This window comes from the organism of the source record quoted next, unplaced genomic scaffold (assembly GCF_019419815.1).
Source record: "Pyrus x bretschneideri cultivar Hongxiangsu unplaced genomic scaffold, Pyrus_bretschneideri_v1 Contig265, whole genome shotgun sequence".
In the NCBI taxonomy this organism is placed as follows: domain Eukaryota; kingdom Viridiplantae; phylum Streptophyta; class Magnoliopsida; order Rosales; family Rosaceae; genus Pyrus; species Pyrus x bretschneideri.
Window position 1 is genome coordinate 1327709 of NW_025999574.1, and position 13992 is coordinate 1341700.

At 33.5% G+C, this 13992-nt stretch overlaps 1 protein-coding gene across 1 annotated transcript; it reads left to right on the forward strand.

Annotated features, from left to right (window-relative positions):
- Positions 1-1380: 1380 nt before the first annotated feature.
- Positions 1381-3604, forward strand: LOC125478784 (disease resistance protein RPV1-like). Its single transcript, XM_048587402.1, has 2 exons — positions 1381-2041; positions 3283-3604. The coding sequence occupies exons 1-2, from the start codon at positions 1533-1535 to the stop codon at positions 3548-3550; spliced, it is 777 nt and encodes a 258-aa protein (XP_048443359.1). The 5' UTR covers positions 1381-1532; the 3' UTR covers positions 3551-3604.
- The last annotated feature ends 10388 nt before the right edge of the window (positions 3605-13992 follow it).

Consider the following 13992-nt stretch of genomic DNA (forward strand, 5'->3'; position numbering starts at 1 on the left):
TTAGTTTATGTTGTGAATTCCATAGAGTAACAAAAATGTATTTTTAGTTGCGTTCTAAGTACTAGGAGGATTGAGTTTTGTATTTAGGTTTTGTATTTCAGAACACATAAAGTAGCAGCGAAAGTCTTAAACTGCAAAAGTTTTGTGTCATCAATTTTGTTAGACACAAAAGTAAGTTGGTTCTGCAGTTTATTAGTTTCTTAGGAAGCATAAGGCAATCTTATAAAGATTGATAAGGAAGACCAAGTGAATGAGTTAACGCTTTCAATTTAGGTTTTGATTCACTTAACTACCAAATTGGAGTGGCCTTCTATGTGGAAGCCCAACAGCCCGTATAAAGGGGCCTTTTTATTTTGGTCCATTTGAAAAGCCACGGTTGTGGCTGGGGTTTTAATTGGCAACAGCAGCTGCCCGTGTTTAAGAGCAGCGGAGAAAAAGTAAAAGGCGTGTCGCAGCCCTCAGTTGAAGAAAAGAAGAAAGTGCTCCTCTCCTTGGTTAGCAATTATCCATCAAAGTAGTTGTTGTTGTTACAGTTTTGGTTATGTATAGAGAGGAAATTATTCATTATATTTTCTTCTCTATTTGTTTCTTTGGTGTGTGAGAGTTATTGGATGTAATGAGTTTTGGGCTGTGAGATTGCCAATACGTTGTAAACTCCCATTTGGTTGATAGTGGATTATTGAATGAGCTTCTACTGCTCCGAGAATGTACTTCAATTACACTAATTGCTGAGGAACCTCGTTAAAATCTTAGTTTTTTTTTATATTCTGTTCTTGCATTTTATTTTGATATATTATCTGTGGGTTAGCTTGAGTTGGTTCCAATTCGTTTGGTGCTATCTGTGGCCGCATGCGTATGATTTAGATTGAAAAGTCTCGATACAGGACTACCAATGTGCATACACACTATACATGGTATACTTTTACGTCATGAATTATACTCGGAATTCTGCGGTTTCAAGCGACCACAGGTTTTTGTCGTTTGCGGCCTCAGATTACGGATTGACATGAACACATGTGGCCTTGGTTCACCAGATCACGGAAAGAATGCAACAGAATGACTTCACAAGGACTAGAGATTTAAATGACTTCACAAGCTCTTGACCTCTTCATGCATATGGTGGTTATGCATAATTGTTGAGAAAGGTAAAATAGATAAGAAATAAAAAATAAAAAATAACTGAAACTATCATCTGACTAAAAAGAATGGTCAAAGTTTTAAATTTCTGTTCAGGATTTTTCCTAGAACATGCCAATGGCTTGCGTGTGTCGCCTAATTATGGCTGTAGGAAGAACGGTCAAAGTTTTAAATTTCAATTCAGGCTTTTCCCAGAACATGCTAATGCATATTATAATTTCCTTGACTTATGGTCGGCGTGGAAGATGGCAAGGAAACTGCTTCGCATATTGTGAAGTCGAGAAAAGAGGCGTATCATAATTTCCTTGCGTATCATAAGTTCATAACACAAGAGATGGATCAGAACTTGACATTTAATCTCTCAGCATCTCATCCTTTTTAGTAATCGAACGATCATGGATTCAACGACCAATGAAGGAGCCTCTTCCTCTTCGTCTTCTTGCACCCATTCATGGACATATGATGTCTTCCTCAGTTTTAGAGGAGAGGATACCCGCTACAATTTTGTAGGTCATCTGTACAACAATTTGGTTCAGAAGGGAATCAAAACCTTCATAGACGACGAGGCGCTTAAAAGAGGAGAGGAAATATCGTTGGGGCTTCTCAAAGCAATCGAGCAGTCGAGGATTTCTGTTGTTGTCTTCTCCGAAAACTACGCTTCCTCGCAGTGGTGCTTAGATGAACTCGTTCACATCTTTCACTGTAAAGAACAACTGCAGCAGATGGTTTTTCCAGTTTTTTACAAAGTGGATCCATCGGATGTGAGGAAACAAAGAAAGAGTTTCGGTAAGGCACTTGCCCACCATGAAGGCAAACTCAAGGATAACATGGACAAGGTGTTGAGATGGAGAGAAACTCTTACAAAAGCAGCAAATTTGTCTGGCTGGTCATTCCTGGCTAACGGGTATTTTTCTGACCTCTATGTACTAATAAGCTTCAATTCATAAGCATAATATGAAGGCTTTTTAGCCAAAATAGTTTATTAGATGAGCATAACTCTTTACTTTGTTATTTAAGATTTAAAATAAATAGAAGTGGTTTTTGAGATTGTCCATCATCAATCATTTTTTTGTTATTCCGTGAAAAAAAAATGTCTGTTAAATTGAGTGTATTTTTTTGTCAAATCAATCACTCCACTTGAACCGGTGGTTTCTCTAGTTTAGCTGAGATTTCTCATAGAATGACCAAAATGATTAACGGTGGACACTCTCAAGAACCGATTTTAAATTTCACCAAAATAAAAAGTTATAACAATTTCAACAACTATTTTATTTACAAAGACTAACATAAATATATAATATTTGAGAAATGTTAAGGAAACCCTCTCAAAGTGGAACTCTCTTCATGAACTCTCTCACGCCTCATAGTTTAATTTTAGTTCCATTGCCAACATTATAAAATATTGTGGCAAAAAATGAGGTGGCAAAAAGTTCATAGAAAGTATCACTTTTGAGAAATTATCCTTATCATTTTTCATAATATTTTGATATTATTCCCTCACAATATTATAGGAAAACTTGTTTAAGTTATTCATTATTGGTATGTGAAGCAAACACATATTGGAGAATATAATCCCACATCGGTCATATTATAAAATAATATACAACAAATATATGAGAGTTTGCACTCCTAATAGAGAAATTTTGTAGTAAAATCTAATACCGAGTAGTAGGAGATTAAATTAAGACACTGTTGGTAATCTTGATGGTAAATCATGTTTGGCCTATAAAATTTATCAACACATAGCTAAACGTCATTCATCTATACTTAATATATAATGCCAACAACCCATTTGGGGTCACGGACTTCACCAAAAAGAATGGAACACAAATGCACCCCCCCCCTTCCAAACAAAAAAGTTCAAAACCAGCCAAAACAAATGCATAAAATAGTGCAGAGGCAATTTTGTCATAAGAAGAATTTTTTTTATTGTTTTTTTTATGATTAGTATTTTATTATTACGTGGAATATCCAGGGGTTTCTTCTAGCATAGTCTAATATTAATCATTTAGTCCAAATGTTTGACCTTCTTTTTCTTAAGTAGAGTTGTCTATCTGCACTTGAAATATTTATTACATGGAACATCCACGGATTTCTTCTAGTTTAATTATAATAATGTTCTTTTTTATGCTTTTAAACTTGTAGGCCTGAATATAAATTTATTCAAAAAATTGTTGAAGATATTTCGGTCCAAGTTTTTGATAGTGCCCATTTGAATGTGGCAAAGTATCCGGTTGGAATAGAGGCACAAGATTTCGGGCAGAAGGAACCTCAGATAAGCTGGAAGACTGGTTTGCAGAAGAAGTTTGAAATAGTTTGCAAATTCCTAGTCGCTTTGGATTTCATCATCTTCGTAGTATGTTGGGTCCGCATCGCCGTACGCCACGGTTTTTTTGACGTTTTATTTGAATAAATTGTAACAGACTTGCTGCATACTTAAAATTAACACACATTATATCCTTGTTTCCTATGTTTTCATTATATTCCAATACTTCATCATATATATGTCATTCTATTTTGTAGTTTATGATGAAATAATATATATTTTAAGTATAAGCAAACATTTATTTACACGAAATATAATAGATTTACTTAAATCCGTCTAGTTCGCTTAGGTGCCCCCCTAGCCGCCTGGGCGCTAGGTTCTAATCCACCACCCAACTAGCATCTATCGTTTTTTAGAACCTTGGTTGTAGTAGTAGTGGGAGTTAAATAGGCGTATGCCTACCCTATGGAGCTCGCGAAAAAAAAAAAAAAAAAAAGAATAATTTTTATTTTGTATTTCATTTTTTTAATAAAATGGAAGGGACTTTTGAATACTTCGATGAACATTTATCATATGGTTGCTCACTATGTTTTCAGTATGTTCTAATACTTTATAATTTATGTTATTTTAATTTGCAATGTATATATCTCAATACAATTATGTATTTTAAAACAAACCCCGTTATGCACTATTGGCTTGGCAATTTGAATCAAATCCACACCATCTCAATAAAATTCCAATCCATCCCATTACATTTGGGTCAAAAGTTGGAGTTGCAAAGCTACGAAAACTACGTAGCTTCTCGACTAAATCAATACTCAACTAAATCAAGTGATTCAAAAACGAAAATCATATTTCTTGACAAGATGAAGAGAATGATACCTTTTTAAAAGGCTAACTTTCCGTGGTTTGGCCAGAAAACGGCTCGAAAGTGGCTAACTCGAGACCAAGACCGCTACTTTCGAGCCGTTTTCTGGCCAAACCACGGCGATTTAGCCGTTTAAAAAGGTACCATTCTCTTCATCCCGTCGAGAAGTATGATTTTTGTTTTTTAATCGCTTGATTTTGTTAAGTATTGAAGAAGTTATGAACGTTTAAATCTACGATCTCCAATGAGGAGGAATTGTACCGATACTTGTGGATACAGTCCAGCTGTAGTGACTTGAAGTTCTATCTTAACTTCACATCTTGTTTGTTCCCTTGGCTTATGCATATGAGATTTTTTGCATTAGGTTCTTGAAACAAGGAAATTACTTTAGTCTAAAGAAGCTGGCAAAATTGCACTGTAGAAATGAACAGTGTTTTGCACCACATTTCAGTTTATTTACAGGATTGCCACTCGGTTGCTTTTAACACACTTTCGTTTTATTTACACAATTGCCACTCAGGCCTAAGAACTGATTTTCGACCGTTCGCAGCTTTCGACTCGGGGAGAGAGGGGAGGGGATATCATGGCTGACAGATTGGAGAGAGACGATGACTCCAGCTGGGTGTCGCTGTGTCGAGCGGAGAGAAAGGGGGACACAGACTCGGGGAGAGAGGGGAAGGGGACATCACGGCTGACGAATTTGAGAGAGACAGTGGCTCCCATTTTTGACTCGGAGATAGCTGGGTGTCGCCGTGGCGAGGGAAGAGAGGGGACAGAGCGACTACAGAAGAGGAGACATAGGGCCTGACAGATTGGAGACGGATGGGAGCTAGGGATTTGGACTGAGTGAGAGAAAGATTTTGCTAGCTCCTCTGCCAGAATCTATGGGATTTTCTCCCATTTTAGAGAGAGAGATGGACAGGGAGAGAGATACACAGCGGAAAGCATGGGTGTGTGTATTCTTTAGGGTTGACGGGTTACGCACAGAGTCGGTGAGGAGGGCATGCCTCAGGGACGAATGGCAGCGTCTGGGTTTTCATTTTTCTCCCTTGATTCAAAAGGTATTGCACTGCTTTTGTTTTCATTGTTTGGTGCCTAATTGCCATTTGATTTGTTAAAATTTTCTTTTATATTTTGTTCTTTCATTCAAATTCTAACGAATGTCTATAAATTGTTCAATTGGGTGCTAGATTATGTCTCTGTTTTTGTCAATTAGGATCTTCCACTGATTTAATTTGTTTTTTTCTTGATTACTTTTTGTGTGATTGATCTTTTTCTGTTTTAGAATTGTTAGGGATATTTTGTTCCTCCATTAAAATTGTCATAGATCTTTATAGATTGTTTAGCCCACCTTAGGATTTAACTTTTTTCAGTTTATTGTTTTTAATTGTTGTTTACTGTTTGATTAGCCATTTCATTTATTAAAATTGTCATAGATATTTTTTCTCTCATTAATGCTATCATAGATATTTTATATTGTTTACTTAACTATTAGGGCTTGCTCTTAGTCTTTAGCAGGTTGTTTAGATCACCTCTAGGATTAGCTATATGTCCACATTTTTCCTACAACCTAATCCATTGTGCTGACAACCATAATGTAGATAAATTTGTGCTGCTCCATTGCACATACGCAGTAAGCTGTGAAGTATATCAAATATTCCATAAGATTAACCAACGTTTGACAAGTTTAAGCAGATACACCAACAGAGAGAAAACACCTAAATTTACAGCAACATGAAAGCTTAACAAATAAAAAAAAAATTTCGTAAAACATATATAAGTTTACACAGTTTATTGTTTTCAATTTGCTGTTGACTGTTTGATTTGCCATTCCCTTTATTAAAATTGTGATAGCTCATTTTTCCTTCATTAAAGTTGTCATACATATTTTAAAGTTGTTTAGTTAAGTTTACAGCTTGCTCTTTGTCTTTGTAAATAAGGGGGCTACACTGTTAAATTGTCACGGCTAATTTTCCCTTCATGATAGCTGGTCATAGATATTTATAATTGTTTAGCTAACTATTACAGTTTACTCTTTGTTTTTCTAAATTAGGGGACTGCAGTATGTTGATATTTGTGTTTTTCAGAAATTTTTTTTCCTTTGCTTATGTTATGTGTAAACAAAATTCAGTCTCCTTTTTAACTTTATTGTTTTTTAATTAGGGAGTTTAGGCTTTTTAGCTTTCTGTCTTTATAAATAATGGGGTTACACTCTGCTCATTTGTGTGTTTCTTCATACTTTCCTACTATTTGCTTCTCACCAAATCACCTTCAGGTTCCTTTTCCACTTCACATCATTCGAATATCTCTATGTTCCTAGGTTGTTTTTCCATTTCTTGGTTGCTTCTGTATTTTTGGGATGCACTTATAAATTTTATTTTTCATATGCATGTAGATCCAGCAAAAGCATACACATCAAACCCCTCATTCACACAACAGCCACCAAAGAGACCATTACTGAGGTATTTCTCAATCCATTTAAAAATTTTTTGTTAACTTTTGTTAACTTTTATACAAACTAATTTCTAATATAATTCTCCTTACTGTGTTTGGATACAAACTCTTTTTCCCTCTAATTTTTTGCCATGTCATGTATACTTGCAGCTCAACCACCTGCAAGTTTTTGAGAAACAAAGAGCCTCATCCACAGGAATCTGTAATTCATAGCAGCAGGTATATCCTAAACCTTTCGTTATCATCTCCTTATTCATGAAAACTTTTTCCTTCTATTTTTTTGTTGATACAGTATATGGTGTCCTTTTTCTAACTTGGAGAGAATCATTTCGTATTATTTGGTAACAATGTTGTTCTTCAGCTGCAAAAATCATCCTTTTAATCCATTTCAACTTAGGCTGAACTTTACTTTCGTTTCAGCTTCATTTTCATGTTAATCATGTCCTGTTTGTGTGTGTTTTCTGTTGGCATTGGAGGGTGGTGCTTAAACTGAAAGCTCTGGGTTTATTTATTTATTTATTTTATTTTAAAACCAAGCCTACATTCTTTAAAGCCACTATTAGTATTTAACTACGATTTGAATTAATTGATCTGTGAGAGGACTGATTCCAAAATACATCTTAACAGCTTTATCCGGCTGATAATTCAGAACATTATCAAGTCTAAATGATTGGTCGTCAGTTAAACCCTTCTGAGATATACCCTTTGTTTGTTTCACTCTCACAAATTTAATCCGTTCCACCATCACAGTTTTTTTAGCTTTTACAATTTTCCCACGGTTTCTTGAATGCTTTTTCGATCTTAATACTATCTGCTCTGTTGCTTGCTGTTATCAAATTTTAAAAATTGAAACAACGTTATAGTTCTAACCAAAATTTGTCAAGGCCAAGGATGTAACCATCTTTGGTTTCACATTGGTAATTTGAATTATGAAGTTATGAGTGAATAAATTGGGAGTCTGAAATGTGTGTCTGCCACATGGGTTGGGTTGTATTAGCAACTCTATGTGAGTGTAGAGGTGAGTGTGGAGGTGGAGGTGGAGGTGGTGGGATGGTTTTGTTTTTGCGCCATCCCAAGACCAAGGAGAATGCATGTGAGAAAATGTGATGAGTTTTAAACTCATCACTCACTTATTAGTCAAGTCAACCATTTTCCACTCAACTCTGATCTGCCAATTTGCCAATTGGCATATGGTTTTAATTTCAATAGGTTTAAGGACTAGGTTTGGTTGGATTTCAACCATTAGATTTCGGATTAAACGCATTAGGTTGAACGATTAGATTTGGTTGGATTTCAACCATTACATTTCCTAGATTTGAAATCTGTTTACTATCTCATTTAATTGTTCTATGTTACCTCATTTAACTCAAATTTAATGATATTTGCTCCTCCAATTTCTCAGATTTCCTAACGGATTTACTTTCTTTGGAAATTTCAGGAACCCTGATTCTAGGACGAAGAATACACTGCATTGCCATCTTTAGGTATACAATTCTGCACACTGATTACATGTTCAAAAGCCTAATTAGTTATACACCATTTTTTTTTATTACCTTTGCAAGGCTTTTGTACTTAGATTTTAAATATGTGATTAGTTTATAAAGAATAAACGAGACAACTAATCATGGGTACATACTTCTTTTTCGATTTTATCCTCTGCATTATTTCTTGAATGAAATTGGTTTCATAGATGTAGGGATACAGCAACAACTGAGGTGTGAATGAAAGGTCTAGCCGTAACGATTTTAGGGTTTACAATTGATTCAAAAATATGAGAAAATGCTGCATTCTCTGTTTTTTTTTTTTTTTTTTTTTTTTTTTTTTTTTTTTTTTTTTTTGCTGTAGTGATTCCAACTTAGTATATACCCATTTTTATAGTACCATGAATAAAGGATATCCAATTGCTAGGATCTCAATTTGATAATCCGATTATAAATGGATCTATATAAATCAAGGCTAATTCAGTCCAACTTGATATAGTATGACTTAATATAACATATCCTTTGATCTTTATATTACTTATGGTTTTCTGTAGTGGTAGTTTAATTAAAATCGAAAAATATAATAACAATGAGGTTACTCATTCATTATATTTTAATATTTTCTAGGTTTTAAATTAACTTTGATCTATCCAAATATGATGTTAATCGATTCTGAATCAATAAATAAGATTTGGTGATCCAAATAGGATTCAAAACTGTTAATTCGATTTCAAATATGATGTTACATGTACTGTAGATTGCTCACAGCCTAATAAGAAGACTAACTGGAAGTGATTTAGCCCTTCATTCTCATTTTTTTTTATTCAGTCCAGTGGCAAGAAAAAATAAGGGTGCCTGAAAATCATTTACCTAAGCATATATGTTTAACAGCTTCCTTCACTGTAGATTAATATCCAACGATTCTAACCTATATTATATCGTTTATATACTTTTGGAAGTATGTCATAATCAATTTGATTTTCTATTGGTATGTGTCAAACCAATTTGATTCAGGTTACAAGGTTGAGGGTTGCGGATAGTTAATCATGTTCAATAACCTTAGTTACAGGGGCATTCACTTAAATTTTGTTTTCAAGTTATAGAAATACGGCTTTTCATTCTTACTTAATATAAGCTTTCATTACATCTTCAGTTTCACATCATTCATCATTGTATTTGCTAATATCAGTTTTTAGTGTGATAAGCTTACTGGTGTATTGTTAACAGGTAGTGAAATCATCTGTGCTTGACGACTTACCTGCTCAAACAGCGCTTTTTGTGTGTTTTGTTAACTGCTAAGTAGGTTTTTAGGAACTTTGTATTTTCATGTTTTCACGAATCACACTTCAGTTTTGAAAAAATTAAAACCAGAAAGTCTTCATGGAACTACCAAGTAGAAATCTCACAAATTTGTAAAGCTAATCAAACGTAGATTAACACTATATAATTTTGTTTGAAGCTCAGGTTGGAATCTGTGCTTAATGGTTTGCATTGGTTGCTGTTTTTGCATAATGGTTTGAATCTGTCATGTTCTTTTCTGATGGTTTATAATTGTATATTTGCAAAGATGCATGGCTATTAGACCTTCAATTAGAGTTCAGCATGATTGCATTCTGATAAGACTGAAGCTATACAATTACTATTTGCTAATTATTACTTCTGTCATTTAATTGAGGTTCGTGTAGAAGATGACTCAGGCATGTTGTTAGTATAGATTTACATTTCTTATTACTTTCATGCAGTATTTGATTATAAGTCATGAACAAGCCAATGTTTTTCAGACTTTACAGATGCCTATGTTCACATATGAATAATTTGGCTTATGGATATTAATGTTGTAAGCAAATATGGTAATTTTTCTATGTATGGAATATCTATTTAAGGTCTCATTGGTTTAACATTATCAAAACTTTTGCATACGTCTGAAGTTTAACGAATGCTTATATATACATATATATATATATATATATATGTACATATACATAAATATATATATACGTATGTATGTATGCATATATACATATATATACGTATGTATGTATGCATATATACATATATACGTATGTATGTATATATACGTACGTATATATACATGTATATGCGTATATATGTATGTGTATGTATATTATATCTTTGGTAACCCAGAGTGCTCAACCACATAAGTTAGACCTCTTAGTTGCTTTCTTTTGCTCTAATCCTGTCAATTTTTTGGCTGACGTGTTCACTTAATTAAAGGTTTATATTTCCCACTAGGAAGTATCTGGGAAAAGAAAAGGGGAAGGAAACAAGAGCCGAAGTAAAGGCTGTTTTCTTTTCTTTTAAATTGTTTAACGTTTACGCTTTTTATTTCTCGAGTTCGTAATTTAGTTCATTTATACCGTGCTTTTGGCATGGTTAATTCTTTTAAGTGTAGGTTACCCTATAGACGTTACAATTTAGGTCCTTAGTTGTTTGATAGAAAATTGCTTTGATTCATCGTTTCTTATCGAATAGTTTGATCGCTATGCTCTTATTTCAGATCGTAACTCATTTTGATTGCGAATTTGTTCTGTAAATTTTTTTTTCCTCTGCTATTAATAGCTTACCAAATGTGGTAGCAGAGTGATTGCATTGGTAGCTTATGTATACAAGTGAATTCAGATGACACAATGAGTTTGATATTAAAAAAAATGTCTGTTGGTTCAGTTTTTGAATCTTTAAAAACTGTCGAATCAATTTGAATATGTAATTTCATGTTTATTGTTAGGTAAATTGCTGTTTTTTTCGCTGATAAAAAGTATAAAGTTTGGTTGTGTAAATTTGTATAGTTTTATACATTACGCTCGGTTGACAATTTGATAATGGCTGTAGTGCATTCTTTAATCAAATGTGTTTTCTTTCCTCAATCGTAAATGTCTTTTTGGTATTTTGCAGATCGAAACAAAGTGAAAGCTTTTGACTCTGAATTTTGCAACTGCTACCTTGCTGCTTTGGTAAAGTCTCAACTTCTTCATAATATCAATTAATTTTGGCTGTAATTTTAGGGTATTGAGTTGAATGCATATGCTACATGGCATAGGTTTAACATGATTAGAACTTTAATATCATGATGTGTGATGCTAATTAAAAACAATATGAGTATCTGTACCAAGAAAGACATGAGCATCTAACGGATCTATTTTCTTTGCAATTTCAATTTGGGAATTGAATTTATTAATAAATTACGATCTTTTTTAAATTTAGAAAAGAGCATGTTAAAAGACCAATTTTCTTTACAAGAACTTGAATACAAAGTAGACCATCGGTGAAAACGAACCAACAACGATCATGGTAATTTAGTAATTTAGACATAACCAGCTTTGAGAGTCATACTCACTCATTGTTGGTTTTCCTTGCGAGCATATTTCCTACCCAAAGTTTCCCAAACTGTGTTGTCAAACTGCTGCATCATCATATCTTTCCAACTTCTAATAGTGTTTGGTCCCCATACTTTCCACAATTCGTTTTGGATCTTAATAGTAGCTACTATATTGCTTGGATTTGTCAATGATTTCAGTTTTTCGTTTTCTTTTCTTTTTGGAAAGCATGAGTATGAAGTTTGATCACTGGGTTTGACAAACAAATATATTGAACCTTTCAAATAGACTTTAAATTTATCCCATAGATTTTCTCCTTTTCTTTTTCTGATTGTTGCTGCCATGCTGAGAAAAAAAATTTATTAATGGCTGTTCATTTATCTATGTAGTATTTCATACTTATTCTGATTTCCACCGGTTCTTTAAATGGTGTGGTTTTTCAATCAGTTAACAGTTTTTAAAAATTCAGAACATTATCAAGCATAAATGACTGGTCGTCAGTTAAACCCTTCTGAGATTTACCCTTTGTTTTCTTTAAAATTCTAATGGATGTTTATAGGCTGTTTAGTTGGGTGTTGGGGAGATTAGGCTGTTGAGTGCACTGTTTCGTACAATGTTAAAGTGAGGTTTCTGTCTTTAAGAAATGGAGAAACAATCTAATTTTTCTCATATAGTGGAAGGTATTAATTTAGACTAATCAATGTTATTTAAGATCCAATCTTTTTTTATCTTTTCTCAAATATTTCGCACTCCTGTCAAAATTATTTTTCCTTTGAATATCATATCAAGTGAGATAATGTAAAACATAATTCCTCATGCATGTTCTGTATTTTAATTTATTCTGGACAGATGCTGGCCAAAATTTATTTGTTGTTCTAAAATCCATAATTTCCTTATTTGTATTATGTCTGCTCAACTTCGGTTTAGCCAAAATAGTATATTTATCAATATATACCTAAGAATATGTCTAAATATATGTATAAGCATCTGCATAGCTATATGTATATGTATGCATATATACATGTGTATGTATGCATCTGTGTGTGTATGTACATACTTCTATAGGTATGCATGCATAGATGTGTATATAACTATATATGCATCTGTTTTTTTACATCCATGCATATAATATGATCATTGAATCTGTTGTCAAGACATACTATATTAAGGATCTTGCAATCATGAATTTGGGTGAAATGACTATTAGTACTGATTCAAGTGTTTAATCTTTTTGATTGTGGAATGTTTAATATTTAAAACTATTTAGTCATTATTCTTAAGATATAAAGTGAATAATGAAGGCAAGCGAATTGAGGTGTTTCTAATTTGTATCAGTTCAGGCTCTAAAAAATTAGTGTTTGTTTTCGACAATTTTTGATATTTTCTATTAGTTTAGGTTGTACATGAAGTGTAATGTGGTATGGATGCTAGGTCGTGAACCATTATTGGCTCAATTTAGCCTATTCCTTCTAAAACCAAAGTTCTCAAGCTCTAACCCCTGTACTAATTCAAAACCGATTACGATACCTCATCCTTACTTTAGGCCTTTAAATTAATATGGTGACAGAAGATGCATTCCCATTATAATCAACTTTTCTTTCGTTAAATGTGAATTTGTCATACATTAAGTCCATTGAACTGTCCCAGTTAGAGTCCGTTGCACTGTCACAAATTGAGTTACTTTTCCTGTATCCATTTGTTTGCGCTTCAAATTCTAACTCTCAATCTCATTGATTTGTTGTAGTTTAGATCAACGTGTTATTGCAACGTTGTGATCTGCTCTTCTTGCTGCCTTTCATCTAGGGATCCGCACCTATTGCATCTGAATCAAGGCTTTGGTATGTCACCTAAACTAAGATACATTGTTTCCCCGTGCTTTCTGGTTGAGTTAATGCAGATTTATCATGTTTCAGTCGATTGTTTGGTTTTATCAGCTTATGTCATTCGTTTGCTACCTGCTTTGTTTTCATTCTTCGTTATCTCTGTGATCTTTGGATACTTCACAAGTTCATTGGTTTCTTTGTTTTTGTTGGTTTTAACTTAGTCTCAACCATTCTATTATTGTTCAAAGGTACATTGGTGTCATCTATGATTTTGCTTTAACCGAGTGTTCCTAATTCTTAATCGAATGTTGTTAGCCATTTTATATGTTTTTTTTTTGTCAATTGCTTTCTTTCTTTGTCGCGTTTGGAATCTTCCAAACCACTCTTCAAACCTTAGTTACTTTGCTTGGTTGGTGTGCTTGGTGTGGTTGGTGTTTTCGTTAGGTTTTCCTAAGAGTCAACCCTCTCATCCGTGCCAAAGTACATTAATAAGTACTGTTAATAACTACGCTCTTCGAACAAATCTAAGTTATTTCCAAAAAACTCACCGCTTCTATATTTAAATTTTTAAATTTTTTTACTGTGTTATTCTAAGACCTACAAGCTAAACAGATTTTTCTAAAAAACA